The 14,278-nt window shown below is 38.5% G+C and overlaps 2 protein-coding genes across 2 annotated transcripts in view; both read left to right on the forward strand.

Moving 5' to 3' along the window:
• arl5c (ADP-ribosylation factor-like 5C) overlaps positions 1-4,711 on the forward strand; it is a 14,698-nt gene extending 9,987 nt beyond the window's left edge. The window contains exon 8 of the transcript XR_001641573.1: positions 4,701-4,711. The gene's annotated coding sequence lies outside the window, so the exon portion shown is untranslated. The remainder of the gene's footprint in view (positions 1-4,700) is intronic.
• On the forward strand, positions 1,326-12,925 carry LOC107754308 (LIM and SH3 domain protein 1-like). The gene is made up of 7 exons (XM_016570705.1): positions 1,326-1,741; positions 5,343-5,437; positions 8,385-8,469; positions 10,158-10,265; positions 12,213-12,303; positions 12,395-12,483; positions 12,573-12,925. Exons 1-7 carry the CDS (start codon positions 1,430-1,432, stop codon positions 12,744-12,746), a joined length of 954 nt encoding a protein of 317 aa, XP_016426191.1. The 5' UTR covers positions 1,326-1,429; the 3' UTR covers positions 12,747-12,925.
• Positions 12,926-14,278: the final 1,353 nt, after the last annotated feature.

Consider the following 14,278-nt stretch of genomic DNA (forward strand, 5'->3'; position numbering starts at 1 on the left):
GACAGTGACATGTCTACCTCCTGGAGAGTGTTCTTCTCTTGGCTGGATGTTGTGAAAGGGTTTTCTTTACCATGGAGAGGATCCTCCGATCATCCACCACTGTTGTCCTCCGTGGACATCCAGGCTGTTTTATGCTGCTGAGCTCACTAGTGCGTTCTTTTTCTCTCAGCATGTACCAAAGTGTTGATTTGGCCATTCCGAATGTTCCTGCTATCTCTCTGATGGATTTGTTTTGTTTTTGAAGCCTAACAATTGTCTGTTTCACTTGAAATATCCTTTGACCGGATGATGTGGGTTCACAGCAACAGCTTCCAAATGCAAAATGGCACACTTAGAATCTTAGAACTCAAGACCTTTTACCTGCTTAATTGATGAAGAAAAAATGAAGGAATAGCCCACATCTGTCCATGAAATGGCTTTTGAGTCAACTGTCCAATTACTTATGGTCCCTTGAAAAAGGGGGAGGTACATATTAAAGAGCTGTAATTCCTTAACCTTTCCTCCAATTGTGATGAGAATACCCTCAAATTAAAGCTCAGAGTGTGCACTTTAAGCCCATATTCATGTAACTGTAACTTGAATATATTTTGGTCAGCAGCTAAAATAATAAAAATTTGTACCTTAAAAATTTGTAATATATATGGACCTGGCTGTATATCAATGAATGTATATCAGTATATCAGTGTGGTGCTCGTGCATTTACATGTTTAGCCAACAGCTATAACAAAAATACAGTGCAATTGAAATTTTAGTTCGGAGACAAGATACGTTTGTCTAATAGCCTCTAAACCGGCTTATAGTTACTGAGATGTAGCCATTGTGACGATCCCTGTGTGACAACTAGCCCCACTCTCCCCTACAACAGGAAGATGCAAATGAAAACATATTAAGTGAGCAATACCCACATTTACTGAACCGCGAGTATGACAAAAACACAAAACAGACAGATGTCAATCTGATGAGATAAACGGTCATACACCGAAATGCATGTAGTTGCACATATAGCCACCAGATATCGCTCGAACAAAGGGCGACAGAAACGGCAACTCTACCGCTAAAGTATTTTTGGCGCATCCGATTCGAAACCGCATCACACTCTGCTTTGGATAGAATTTGAACGACTTGTGTGAAAACTGGTTTACATGAACTAACATCAGCAAAGACGCCACGATGATCAAAGTGTTTAGCTGTGTCAGTATTACTCAAAGTTTGAATATGCTGAACGCACATTATGTAAAAACACTTTGTTATCAGTGTTTATTCTAGAAGGTGATCGTTTGGCTGAATAGGCAGTGCGAGGGCAGGTACACTCCCAATATGTCTATCACTAACATCCGCTTGATGATGGTGGGTTTAAAACAGCTCAAACCGAAGATAAGCGCAAGATAAGATCAGCTTTAGTCATTTAACTCATTAGCATTCTTTTCGAATGCTGAAGAATTCTAGAAATACTCGAGAGAGAGAAAGTCTTCCGCGGAGTGCCCTTGCACGGGCGCGCGCAGCAGGACACAGCGGCAGTGCGTGCGCGCGCCTTCCGCGTCTGATTGGTTCGCTGACAGTCAGCCAGCGGTGCGAACCGGACTTCATCAACGGACAGCGATCGGTATCAACCCAAACAGTGCTCTGCGGACCGGCTCCCCGTCTCGTTCCGTCGCCGTACAATTCCTCCGAAATGAATCCACTGTGTAGCAGATGTAACCGAGTGGTGTATCCCACGGAAAAAGTGAATTGCCTTGACAAGGTATGGCTAAGCGAAACTTAGCATTCGCTAGCAAAGCTTAACGTTACACCTCTGGCTGTGAGGATGGGGTATATTATATATATGTATGGATTTGTTTGTGTATAATACAGATTTTTTTTTTAATGTGGCTTAAAAGAGACTTGAGTTTCCGATGACTATTGAGAATGTGGGCAGAGCGGAAACGCGTAACGTTAAGCGAACGGGCTAGCAATGAAAAAGCCTCGATTGTGATAACTTCACAGCACGCTACAAGTTGTCCATCGTTTATTCGTTTTTCTCAGTGCGAATATCGTGTGATATCGACAGAAATGCCTGGCGGGAGTCGTTATTTTTCAAACCAACGCTTGTTCTTGGCCTCGGTCGCGAGGAGGAGGAGGAGGCGGTTTGTTTATGACGTGTCAGTGTGTCCTGTGGGCGACATGGACCCAAAAACCCCAAACCGCCCAAGTCATGCCAAAAGCTAACGTGGATATTATACTCTTATAACAACAGCCCCAAAACGGGTTTATACGCGCGGCTGGGTTTTTCACGATCTCGCTTTTTGTCATCCAGCCTGGTTTGCAGATGTGCAACTTCTAGGGTGTATAACGTTGAGGCCTGTAAAATAAAAATAAAAAAAAGAAAGAAACATGCGATTTTCGGGAAAATGTTACATGCATTGTTGAAATTTCACCCTAACGTTTACATGACGTGCACATCTAGCATGTTTACCAACTGGCCAGAGGAAGTGTTGCTTCTCGACACGCTTGTGAAACGTTTTCTATCCAGACCCCACCCCCTCTTAACCCATATCCTTATCGCTCTCGTTTTGAGTGTGGTGAAATCTTGAGTTTTGAATTGCTTTAGATGCTCCAGAGGGTGGGGTCGCCTTCTTTTATTTTCATGCAGCGCAAGTATTTGCGAGGGAGAGAAACTGGGGCGGAGTGATAACGCGTGCAATGGGCGTTAAGAGCACATTAATCGATTGGCCTTGAACGAAGCAGTTTGAGGAATGACTATACAGACCTGTAATGCGTGAATAAAGACGTGCGGTGTATCTAAGATTAAACGTGGGGGCGTTTGATGGCACACCTCCCACAGATGTTGTCACAAACAGCACTGACCGCACACACGTACACAAGTTAGTTCCCGTTCATTGCCTGGAGGAGAGGCGTCGCGCGCGTAAGTTGCTTCATACTGTCGTTTTGTTGAGGCATGCCGATGCTTCGCTCAGCTTGAAAAGTGGCCAACCATCGCTTGTCATTCTGCTTCAGTGCTTGAACTCATCAGCTGTCACTCTGGAGAACATCTCAGAAGAACGGCACCCAAAGAGAGGTGGTCTGGGTACTAATGTGTCATTTTAAGAGAGAGTGCCCCCCAAAAATGAATATTAACTCGTCCTTGTGGTGTTCAATAAGCATATGATTTTTGGTGTGGCACACAGAAAGAGAAGTTTAGCCAAATGACCAGACAGCCCTTTTCCAGACAATAGCCGTAGATAATGAATATCAAGCTTCAAAAAGAAAAACATCTTAAAATATTACCTTAGGTCAGTAAGATTTTTTTTTAGTTTGTTAGAAATTATTACTTTTATTCAGCTAGGCATTAAATTGATCAAAAATGGTAGTAATAATATTAAAAATGCTACCAAATATTTCCATTAAAAACTTATTTTGAACTTTCTATTCATCAGTGAATCCTAAAAAAATGTATCACACTTTTTTTGCACAAAAATATTAAGCAGCCTAATTGTTTTAACTTTGATAATGATAAGAAATGTTTCTTGAGCACTGAATAAGTATATTAGAATGATTTCTGAAGGATCGTGTGAGTAATGATGCTGAACATTCAGCTTCAACAAGTTTATACAGTACAAGAATAAATTACATTTTAAAATATATTAAACTAGAAAACAATTGTATTAAACTGTAATAATATTTCACAGTATTACTTTGTATTTACTGTATTTTTGAATAAATAAATGCGGCCTCTGTGAGCATAAGATACTTGAAAACATTAAAAAATTGTACTGACCTTTTGAATGGTAGTGTAACTGAATATCAAATCTACACAGTAGTGCATTTATGAGTAAATTGTATTAGAGGGTTTAAAGTAGATGTTTTTAGTATAATGCAAAGATGCTGCCATGCCGAACAGCATCAAATAAAGATCATTGCAGAAAATGTTGATATCATATACGGTGTGCTACAAATAACCATTGTCACTTTCAAGGACTTGATTGGCAATTTTGCATAATGCTTTGTATTTATCTATCAGTAAAACACTGTGTGCTGTACTATTGTAAGCTAATTTTAGTGTGTAGTCTATAGATAGAATATTCCATTAATTATTCCATTGTAATACATTAGGAATCTCTTATACCTCTCTACAGATCTTCCCTCATGTGCTTCTTCTGGTCTGTTTTCTTATATTTTCCCTGCTTCTTCCCTTCTAAACTGTTAGCAACAGACTAGATACCTAAAAAAGCATTTTGAAGTACGTGAGTGGAGGTGGGGGGTTAGTTATTTTTGGGTATGAACGGAATCTCTGCTCAAGTCTGTGCTAGCAGCTTCCTCTCCCTGGGAGTGCAGTATAGATGCATAATTTTGTTACTCATGCACTTGTGTTCAAACTACTACATTCCAGCTGACTGGTAAGAAAGTGTTGGATATAGGCCTAGAAAGACAAAAATACCATCTAAATCAGGGTTCCTCAAATCTTGCCCTGGAGGGCCAATGCGCTGCAGAGTTTAGCTCCAACCCTGATCAAACTCACCTACCTGTGATTTTCTTAAGATCCTGAAGAGATTGATGAGCATGCTCAGGTGTGTTTGATTAGCTAAACTCTGCAGGAAAGTGGATCTCTTGGGCCAGATTTGAGGATCCCTGATCTAAATTATAGGCATTGCAGCATGCATGACTGGCTGCATAGATGGAATGTAGGGTAGCGGGTCAGGTCAATCCCCCCAGTCCATTTTCAGTGTGTGTGTGTGTGTGGTCTCTTATCACTGAAACACTCCCATGGTCAACAATAACTAAGGAAGCTGGTAATCAAAATCTAGCATAAATTACAGCTGCATACTTTATTGTATAGCTATTGAAGGCCAGTATCTCAGTCAGGGTGTTTCCCAGCATTTGTTGTTTAGTTGTGGATCATTCTTTCTGTTTTTCCCTTATGTTGCAAGAAGCTGGGAAAATGGTGATGTAACTCAGTTAGTAACCACTTGACAACCAGTGTGATCCAGATGGGTGTATATAAAATGTCTGTGCCTTTAAAACTGATGCATTCACACAGAAAAAAACATGTCTTTACTTTAAATGGACATAACCTCAAGTTGGGTTTCTTTTTTGACACACGAGGTGCCGGTTCCGCTTTTTCTTTCCAAGTGCTTTCAAAGAACAAGCACTCCATTGTTTTTTGTATTTAATCCTGAGAGTGAACTGACTGTGTAACGGCCATAGTGACTGAATTAGCAACGCTGAGGGATCTGAAGGGCTTCATGTCATTTGCTCTTTTTATCTTTCCCAACTCGGTTGCAGACAATTTCCCTATTTCTTTTGCATACACCTCCCAATACAAACACAATTTAAAGCTTTAATCACTCTGTGTGTCTCTCTTTCAGTACTGGCATAAAGGATGCTTTAGCTGTGAAGTCTGTAAGATGACTCTAAACATGAAGAACTACAAAGGCTTTGAGAAGAGACCATACTGTAATGCGTAAGTATCTCTGCTCTGTGAGTTTTGTGTGTTATATGTCTGCTGTTATTATGTGTTAGCTTTTTTGCGACATATTCCTCAAGTTACCATGAAATAAATGTATGTTATTTTATTATGTTTCTATGTCACTGGTGTGTTTTACTTGGAAATATGTCATAATACAAAAATAAATTCAGTCACAGCTTCCGTTTCACTGTGGCTTTAAAGTCACAAGCTGCATCCAGAATTGCATACCATCTAGTAGGTACTGTATTTGGTTTTTAAACTTACTTCACAACCATTAAAAAAGTACATTTTATTTAGTATGAATAAAATATCGACATGCTACTTCCGCCATGTTGTTAGTGTCACATGACCTACCAGAGTCAGTTGCAAGTCCTCAAAGCAATAAGCCTAAATCATCCAGGTGATTTTCGTCTATTAAGAATATAATATTAGGAATAATTCGGACCTATTATGCTTTTCACATTTTTCATCTACTATGGAAGTAGGCATATTTGGACGCAGCAACCGTCAATTGCCATTTGCAACCCTATTTTAGTTAATTAAGATATTCAACAAGAAAAAAAATCTATATATACACAGGGGTTGATATATTGAGCATTAGCTGGATTATTAAAATGTAGCCAGATAGAATGCAAGGTTTCTAAAACCATGTCTATTTGACAAGTGGCTAACTGTTTCCAGTAACTGGCTTGGCTTAAATGATGTTAGCGGAAAAAAAGAGTGTCTCAAAAGAAGAGGAAGTTAGTACATTTTGAAGATACAAAGATAGACACTGTTGTCTTTTGAATGACGTGCACTGATGAATCTTTCGCAATAAGACAAGAAACATGCATTAAGAAAGCAAACAGAGCCTATTTTGATATAATGTTATACTTTAATTGTTTCTGATTGTCCTTTGTCTCCGTTAGTGTTAGTTGATCGTGGAAAGGTCACGTCTGCGAACACAGTAGCTGACTTGTGCATGCATTCGGTCGAAGGGTATTGAAGGGAAATTCCTATTTTTAAAACAATGACCCATACACGCATACACAAATGAGTTCACTTCTCTGGAATCCACTTCTGATCACTAATAGTCTTGTGAGTCCGATACCTCAGCTATAGCATTCCTGTTGTTAAAAGGTTACCATTCATACTTCAAGTTGCAGTGTTTTAATGCAGACCGCCAGGCCTAGCATGCTGCTTTGACATGGCTAGAGTACGTTTATAAAGTCACGATGACCAGCTGGCATACAAAATATGCAAATGTCTCCCTTTTGTGAGTGCCGGTGTATCTCAAGGTCCTTATTTCTCACTCTCACACACTTCTGTAATACACCAGGGGATTGTAGTCTTTATTTAGCAAATGATTTATGTCTGTCCCTCTATCTAGATCTGCTTCTTCCACTGTTTACTCAGTCCTTATTACGAAGATAATCTGAGTAAGTGAGCATGGCAAAGTAATTTCCTCTTGCACCCAACAGATAAAGGCCTGTTTGCTTCTCAGAGTGATGGTCTGATGACACGTCCACCGGAAGTAAAAAACTGATTGGATTACGTTGGGATTGTCTTAACTGATATTAACACAGAAATCAGCTGGGATTCTTGAGTGTCATTTATCTGTTTATGTTTGCTTTCCTCTCTGTATCTATGTAATTTCAGTGTGAACTAACCACATCTCTTAGGCAAAAATAAAAGTCGTGTTTTGGACTGCCAACCTTAGGCAAAAAATATTATTAGCTGCAAGCCTGCAAATGATAATCAGCAGATCTCAGCACTCAACAATACATATTTTCACTGATGGTGCAGTCAGGTCAGGAATTTATATTTGTATTTTTACTTGCCCAAAACCTTATCTAAGTTCTCATCTTGCCCACTGATCTACATTCATTTTTATATAGATCAGTGAATTTGCCATTATGATGTCATCTAGTGACATTTAGCTACCAGTTTTAGCTACTTTCAATTGAAAGCAGTTGGCAACACTGCAACTCACACACTGGCGAGTAAAATCTGATAATTTATTAGCCATTGGCTAATATTAGACATCATCTAGTCGCCCAGAGTGAAGATTTAGTCGCATATGCGAGTGATTTACTCGCAATGTAGAGGGTTGAGTCTATATTTGGTTTACAGAGCATGTGTTGTATTATGTGGAGGTTGCCTGCAGCAACACAGCGTCTGTGTACTATACGGAGGTTTACTAAGCAGACAGGGTGTCCTCCTGTGGTAACCAGGAACAGACTGCGTTTTGATTGGCTCAGTTGTCGTGTTGTTAATATGATTCATCTGAATTCTGAATCAGCCCTGTTAAATCCTTTTGTGGCACACTATATGTTGTTATATGGTTACACGATTAACTAACTGTAGTTAAAAGATTACAGCTGTATTACAAAATGATTACGACTTTATTACCAAATATATCAATGTTGTAATTGTAATTTGTATTCTCTGTTGTACAGTTCTGTTATTTCTGGCACTCTAATTGTGTGTTGCATTGGATGATTGTGGTTGGGTTTGTCACTGTCATGCTAATTTTGTATTGCGTTGGTCTGTGAAAATAGGACAAATATGCTGCCTTGTTTACACAAGGCTCAAATGACACTTCTGCGTCTTCACTATCCCCACACAGATCAGCGATAAGCAAATGTGGACATTCACCTTCACAGTCACTAATTCATGATCTTTGTCTTTAGCAGCAAGTAACACGGATAAAAAGCATCCCGATAGCCTTGATAAGTCATTGACATGAAAAGCCCATTATTATAAAATAAAATTAACCCAAATAGTTCATGCATTAAAGGTTTTACCTAACATTTGGTGACTGGCAAAAATTATAATAATTAAAAATACAGTTTTTGGTAATTCAACTAGGAGAAATACTGAGATGTTAGTTGCAAATCTGGTTTCTAAACTGGATTTCGAATGCTGATGTTAACTAAATGGCTCTGTGTGTGTATTTCAGACACTATCCGAAGACGTCATTCACCAGTGTTGCCGACACTCCGGAGAACCTGCGCCTGAAACAGCAAAGCAAGATGCAGAGCCAGGTATGACATGACGCCAGCATTCGCATACGCTCTATACTTGCATACCACTCTGATTGTAGTCACTGTATCCAAGGTAAATCATCACCACTGTCATCCCTTACAAGTGTTGTGCTAAACCAGTGGTTCTCAACCCGCGGCCCGTCACGAATTCAAATGCGGCCCACCTTTATTTATTTCAATGAATGTAATCGATTAAATACCATAATATTTAGGCTATAATATTATAAATCAGGTTAGTTTGTATTGCTGATGTAATATGTAAATGATATGCGTGCGGCCCGCCAGACTTGCACTTGGACCATAGTGCGGCCCCGTGGAAAAAAAGGTTGAGAACCACTGTGTTAAACTAATGACATTGTCATTGGCCAAAACGCATTTGTGTGTCACTTTACTTCCTGATCAAGCACACACCCGAGTCCGAGTTGCTTTCACAGTCACGCAAACCACGCCACAGCTTCACTGCAACCAAACTCAGACTATCTTCTTCAGGTAGTCTCATGTTTGGTACCCTGGTAACAGCTTTCACATTACCATTTTTTTCATGTGAACTGTGCCCAGTTTCGAACTAAAATGCCAGTGTGAAAGCCCCCTAAAACACTGCTCTTGTGTGAGTAACAACTATGTGGCGCTCATAACATTTTGGTGTGTTATGACATTACATTAGAGGCACAAATCCCATGTTTTTTAGCGAGAACTAGGGCTGTGCAATTAATCGCATGCAATTGTCATGCGCATCTCGTCAGTAAAGCCGGTTCCGTGATTAGTAGTAAATCTCCATCACCTGCTTTCAGATGGAGCGGCATTTACTACACAGAGCTGTAGTTCACTGACAATTAGGCATTATCGCGTTCATAATCACAGGTGAATCGCATTTGATTATGAATGCGATATTGCGTAGCTTGTCAGTGAACTACGGCTCTGTGTAGTAAATGCCGCTCCATCTGAAAGCGCTAATTAAGCCCATTGCGAGAACTATTAGATACAGTATATCTGAGCAGTTATCTAAGCAACAATTAAAATCAAAACATAATGACATTTAATTCCATTTTCTCAGTTGTTACAAATATTTTTGTGTTGACTGCATTAGTAAAGATAAACCATTAAAGCCTGCTTATCTGTGTTACTGTCAGAAAAAAAGGAACAAGCAAATATTTAATTTATGGAAAATACAAGTTTATCAGTAGCTGTCATTCAACCAACATTTGTTCACAAGCTAGCCCCTACTGTATAACAGCTTCACTGAGATTAGTTTGCAACCATTTCTTGTAACATTATACTCATTTTATTGTATGATTGTTTTTGTTTATTTATGTATATCATTTACCATTCATTTATTGCTAGCTAATTACAAAATCACACAAATCAGGGTTTTCAGCTGTATTTAGACCCAAACAGATTGAATAAAATTTATAGAAAATGAAATGTCTCATAATATTGAGTTGATGTTATACACCTACTTTCACTGACCATTCATTAAAAAATAAAAATGAAGACTTTATAAGAGTTTGAGGGCCTTTTTACCCTGTGGAATGTGGAAAATGGCAAGTGTTATGATTATCCATTAACTAAGCTTCATATATGCCGATATAAAAGGAGGGAAGTATATCTGGGAACCTGTTACACATGTAATGAACAGTTATGATTAATTGGATATTTGTTACTACATTCTGTGTGTGTTTGTGTTGCAGGTGCTCTACAAGGAGGAATTTGAGAAGAACAAAGGAAAGGCCTTCAGCGTTGTGGTCGACACACCAGAGTTGCAGAGAATCAAGAAAACACAAGACCAAATCAGCAACGTAGGTCAAACACCTGTGTATTTCTCTCTTTTGACATATTACTCAGTTTTCTGTGCTTCATATTTTCTCTTTTTTAAGCTGTTAAATTTGCTTTTTGTCTTGTACCTCCCAATCTATTACTCTCCAGCAAACAGAAGGATACACAGTTTATCTATTGTAATCTCCTCTCATTGTTTATTAATGAATTGTTAACAAGAAGTAATAATTATTTGACTTTAATGAAGCACTTATTTAGTCCCACCCTTCCTCTTCGTCTTTCACACCACACCTGTTCACTGAAGTATCTGCGCTGGTTGCCTGGTAACATTTATGTCCCCAAACTTCCTTTTTGCAATGTCATTTCCTGTCAGTATGAAAGATGCAAGATGCCACTCCATTTTCTGGCTCAGGAGACACCTTGTGGATGATGCAGGAATTACTATTAGTTGTCACCCTGGCGCAGAATAAAGTTTAATTAAATTAAAACCTTTTTGCTGAAACCACCACTTTACAAAATGAAGGACTGTTTTCTGAGTGGTTTAATTATGAGAGAGCACTGCATCTGTATGCTTCGTGCATTCAGTTTTTTTTCTTCCTCACCTCAGTTTCCTGCAGTTAATTTAGTCTGAACCGCTAACCCAAAGAGCCCACCACTGTGGAAGAAATTCACTCAGTTTGAGGGTGTGTCTGTAAAATGGACAGCAGTGTTGTTGTCTTCATTGGGCTCTATGATTGATTTTAGTACACTGTCAGTGAAGTTATCATACACTACTATTCAAAGGTTTGGGGTCCGATTTGTAATTTTTTCCAGCAAGGGTGAAAAACAAAACCGATAAAAAGTGACAGTACATGATATTATATAAATATTAACGTATCAAAGAATCCAAAAAAGTGTAATGTTTTTCACAAAGATATTAAGCAGCACAACGGTTTTAACATTAAAAATGATAAGAAATGCATCTTCAGCCCCAAATCGGTAATTAGACTGATTTCTGAAGGATCATGTAACACTAAATATTGGAGTAATGATGCTGAAAATTCTGCTTTGCATCGCAGGAATGAATTACATTTTGAAATGTATTCAAATACAAAACTTTCCTTTTAAATTGTAATACATTTTTACAAAATGTATGTTTTTACATTGTTTTTGATCAAATAAATGCAGCCTTGTTGAGCATAAGCTTGAAAAACAAAGTCTTACAGACTCCAAACGTGCATGATTACCAACTTGCATAATAGATACATATTACAATAACTTTTGTTCTTGTTATTATTTTTATTATATGTATGTTTTTGTATATTTGTACATATTTATTTATATATATAATTTTCAAACAAAACTGTTATATAATTGTTTTGAAATGATATATATGACTGAATTGTGAAATTGAAATGTTTCCTCTTGCCATGAATATAGCCACTGCTGCTGACATGGCGTTAAATCATAAATAATAATACATATTACAATATCAATTTAACATGTTTTAAACACATTAGCTACATTTATTTGTGCTTGTATTGATATTTTTTTTCTGATGGCCTGATTGGGACAGTAGTTCATTTTTTGTTCTTGCCCTGCCAACATTTTAACTAGCTTTGCTGCATTACAAATTATTATACAATATAAAATGATACATTTTTTATCTGTCATAAAAATGTAATTAAAATATTTCACCTTTGCTTTACAACAGAGGCTTTGCTGACAATTTTACAGCTGTTATCTTATACACATTTTTATTGGAAATTGTCATATGGTTGCGTATGTTTATAATTTTCAACCTGTCTTAACAGCTCCAAGACATCTGCTCCTTATAACAAATAATTCTCACAATTTTCACTGTGTTATCCAGCTAAATAATGTTACATGGTTGACATATTTAGCAGAATTCACAACAACGTTGTGAATGTTTGTACGTATGTTTATGTAAGTCTGTTTTGTCACACTGTATATGTCTCCGTGTGTTTTAGATCAAGTACCATGAGGATTTTGAGAAGGGCCGGATGGGAGGGGAAGGCCCGCCTCAGCACCCACAAACACCTCAACAAAACACAACTCCAGGTACACTTTCGCTTGTTGTCTGTTCTTCTGGAAGATCATGAACATCTCAGTTTCACATGGGCCATAAAATAATCACATTTTTCTCTGGTAGCATATCAGCCCTCGGCAGCATCTCAGAACTATCACTTTGAGACTAAGCCCGTGCTTCAGGCCGCTGCCGCCCCTCCTCCCAGCTCTGGGGTAATAAACTCTCTCATACACACTGTCCTACACACTCCTTCTTTTCAAGCCCTTACAGTCGTCTTTGCATTTGTGTGTGTGTGTTGCAGAAGCGCTACCGAGCGGTGTATGACTACACCGCAGCTGATGAGGACGAGGTGTCGTTCCTGGATGGTGACATGATCATGGATGTGCAGCAGATCGATGAGGGGTGGATGTACGGAAGAGTGGAGCGCACCGGCCAGCAGGGGATGCTGCCGGCTAACTATGTAGAGGCCATCTGAACATAAATAGAGAAAGGGGGAAGGGAGGAAAAGAAAAAGAGGGGGTTGCGGCAGAAAGACAGATGATTAGCCGAGTGCCATCTCACCTTTCAAGATCTCATCTTTTTCCTCTTCTTTTCCTGCACTAACTGTCCTATCAGGGGTCGGCCTCTATGACCCGGTTATGATCCAAAACAAACATAGTTCAGTACGTAATCCTTTGCAGCTTATAATTGTAATGTATCCAGTACAGTTTCACATCTCATCGGCTGTGGGTCTATGAGTAACAATTCTTGATAATGAGACTTCTGGTCATTCCAGTTTTCATTCCATACGTCTGACCATTTGCATCATGTGTTGGAACTGGAATCTAGAAAAGGCTCCTCTTTTTCAACTGGACATTCCTTAAACTGTATGAAAAGGACGGAGCCTTTTGATACTTACATATTCACTTAAGCTCCTTCACATTCCTCTAGCCCTTTACAGAATTACTTCTAATATATGAGTGTCATTTTGTTCTGCAGCTCTTGCTTTTAAAAATGCGAGAAAATAGTGATGTATTTTGTTCTTCATAAAGGGAAAAAAATAGAAACTATATAGTCACTTAGCAAGCGAGGAGCAGAACAGCATTGTAGAATAGTGAGAGGGGTCGGCCTCTATGACCCGGTTATGATCCAAAACAAACATAGTTCAGTACGTAATCATACACGGCAACAGCGCATACACGCACTCGCATAAATAGTGAATGATTTACTACTTCCACCCATCTTTTTCTCTCTGTCTATTGCTTTTGCTGTCTATCTGTCTGACTGTTTGTCTTTTTAGTAAGTGTTTCCTCAGTCCTGGAAAGGTGCTGTCACAAGTGGCGCTTAAATCTTAACAAGACTCTCATACACCAACCTTCAAAATACATGACCACACAGGCCTCTAAAATATTTAGGGCCTGCTATAGAGCACTTCGCAGACATCTCAACACACTTATCTTATCAGTTGCTATGACAATTTGTGAAAGAATCTGGTCCGAACTTCAGTTGTCAAATTTTTATATATTATAAGAATAATGAGAGAAGAGAGGAGCCCAAGCACAATTCTATGGACCATTTTAGCTTTGGATTTTAATCATTCCATTTCGGTTCTGGAACATTCCATGTGCATTGTATCAAACTGTATCTCAGAGCTGTTCTGTAAGACGTTGTTATTAATGTTTTTGTTTTTTCCTCATATCATTGCTTATTCTCATTGCCTTGCTGGTATTGTACAAGACGGAATTTTAATGTCAATTTATCAATATCAGTGGAATAAAAAAATCTATTTGTATACCAAGGCAAGCGGGTTTGTCAAACGGACGGAGTTGTTAATGGTATTCGAATGTTTTAGAGCTTTGCGTGTATTTCTCTCTAACTGGAAACAGTGTTACTGTGCAAAGACTCTTAATGAGATTCTACTGATCATTGTTCTCTAAAATGCCAAAATATAGATGCAGAGAATGATCAAAGTAAGTGTTTTGCTTTCTCAAGACACTATTTTCACTATTGCTACTTCAAAGGTATAAT

Source organism: Sinocyclocheilus rhinocerous, unplaced genomic scaffold, assembly GCF_001515625.1.
Source record: "Sinocyclocheilus rhinocerous isolate Xijiao unplaced genomic scaffold, SAMN03320098_v1.1 scaffold1063, whole genome shotgun sequence".
NCBI lineage: Eukaryota > Metazoa > Chordata > Actinopteri > Cypriniformes > Cyprinidae > Sinocyclocheilus > Sinocyclocheilus rhinocerous.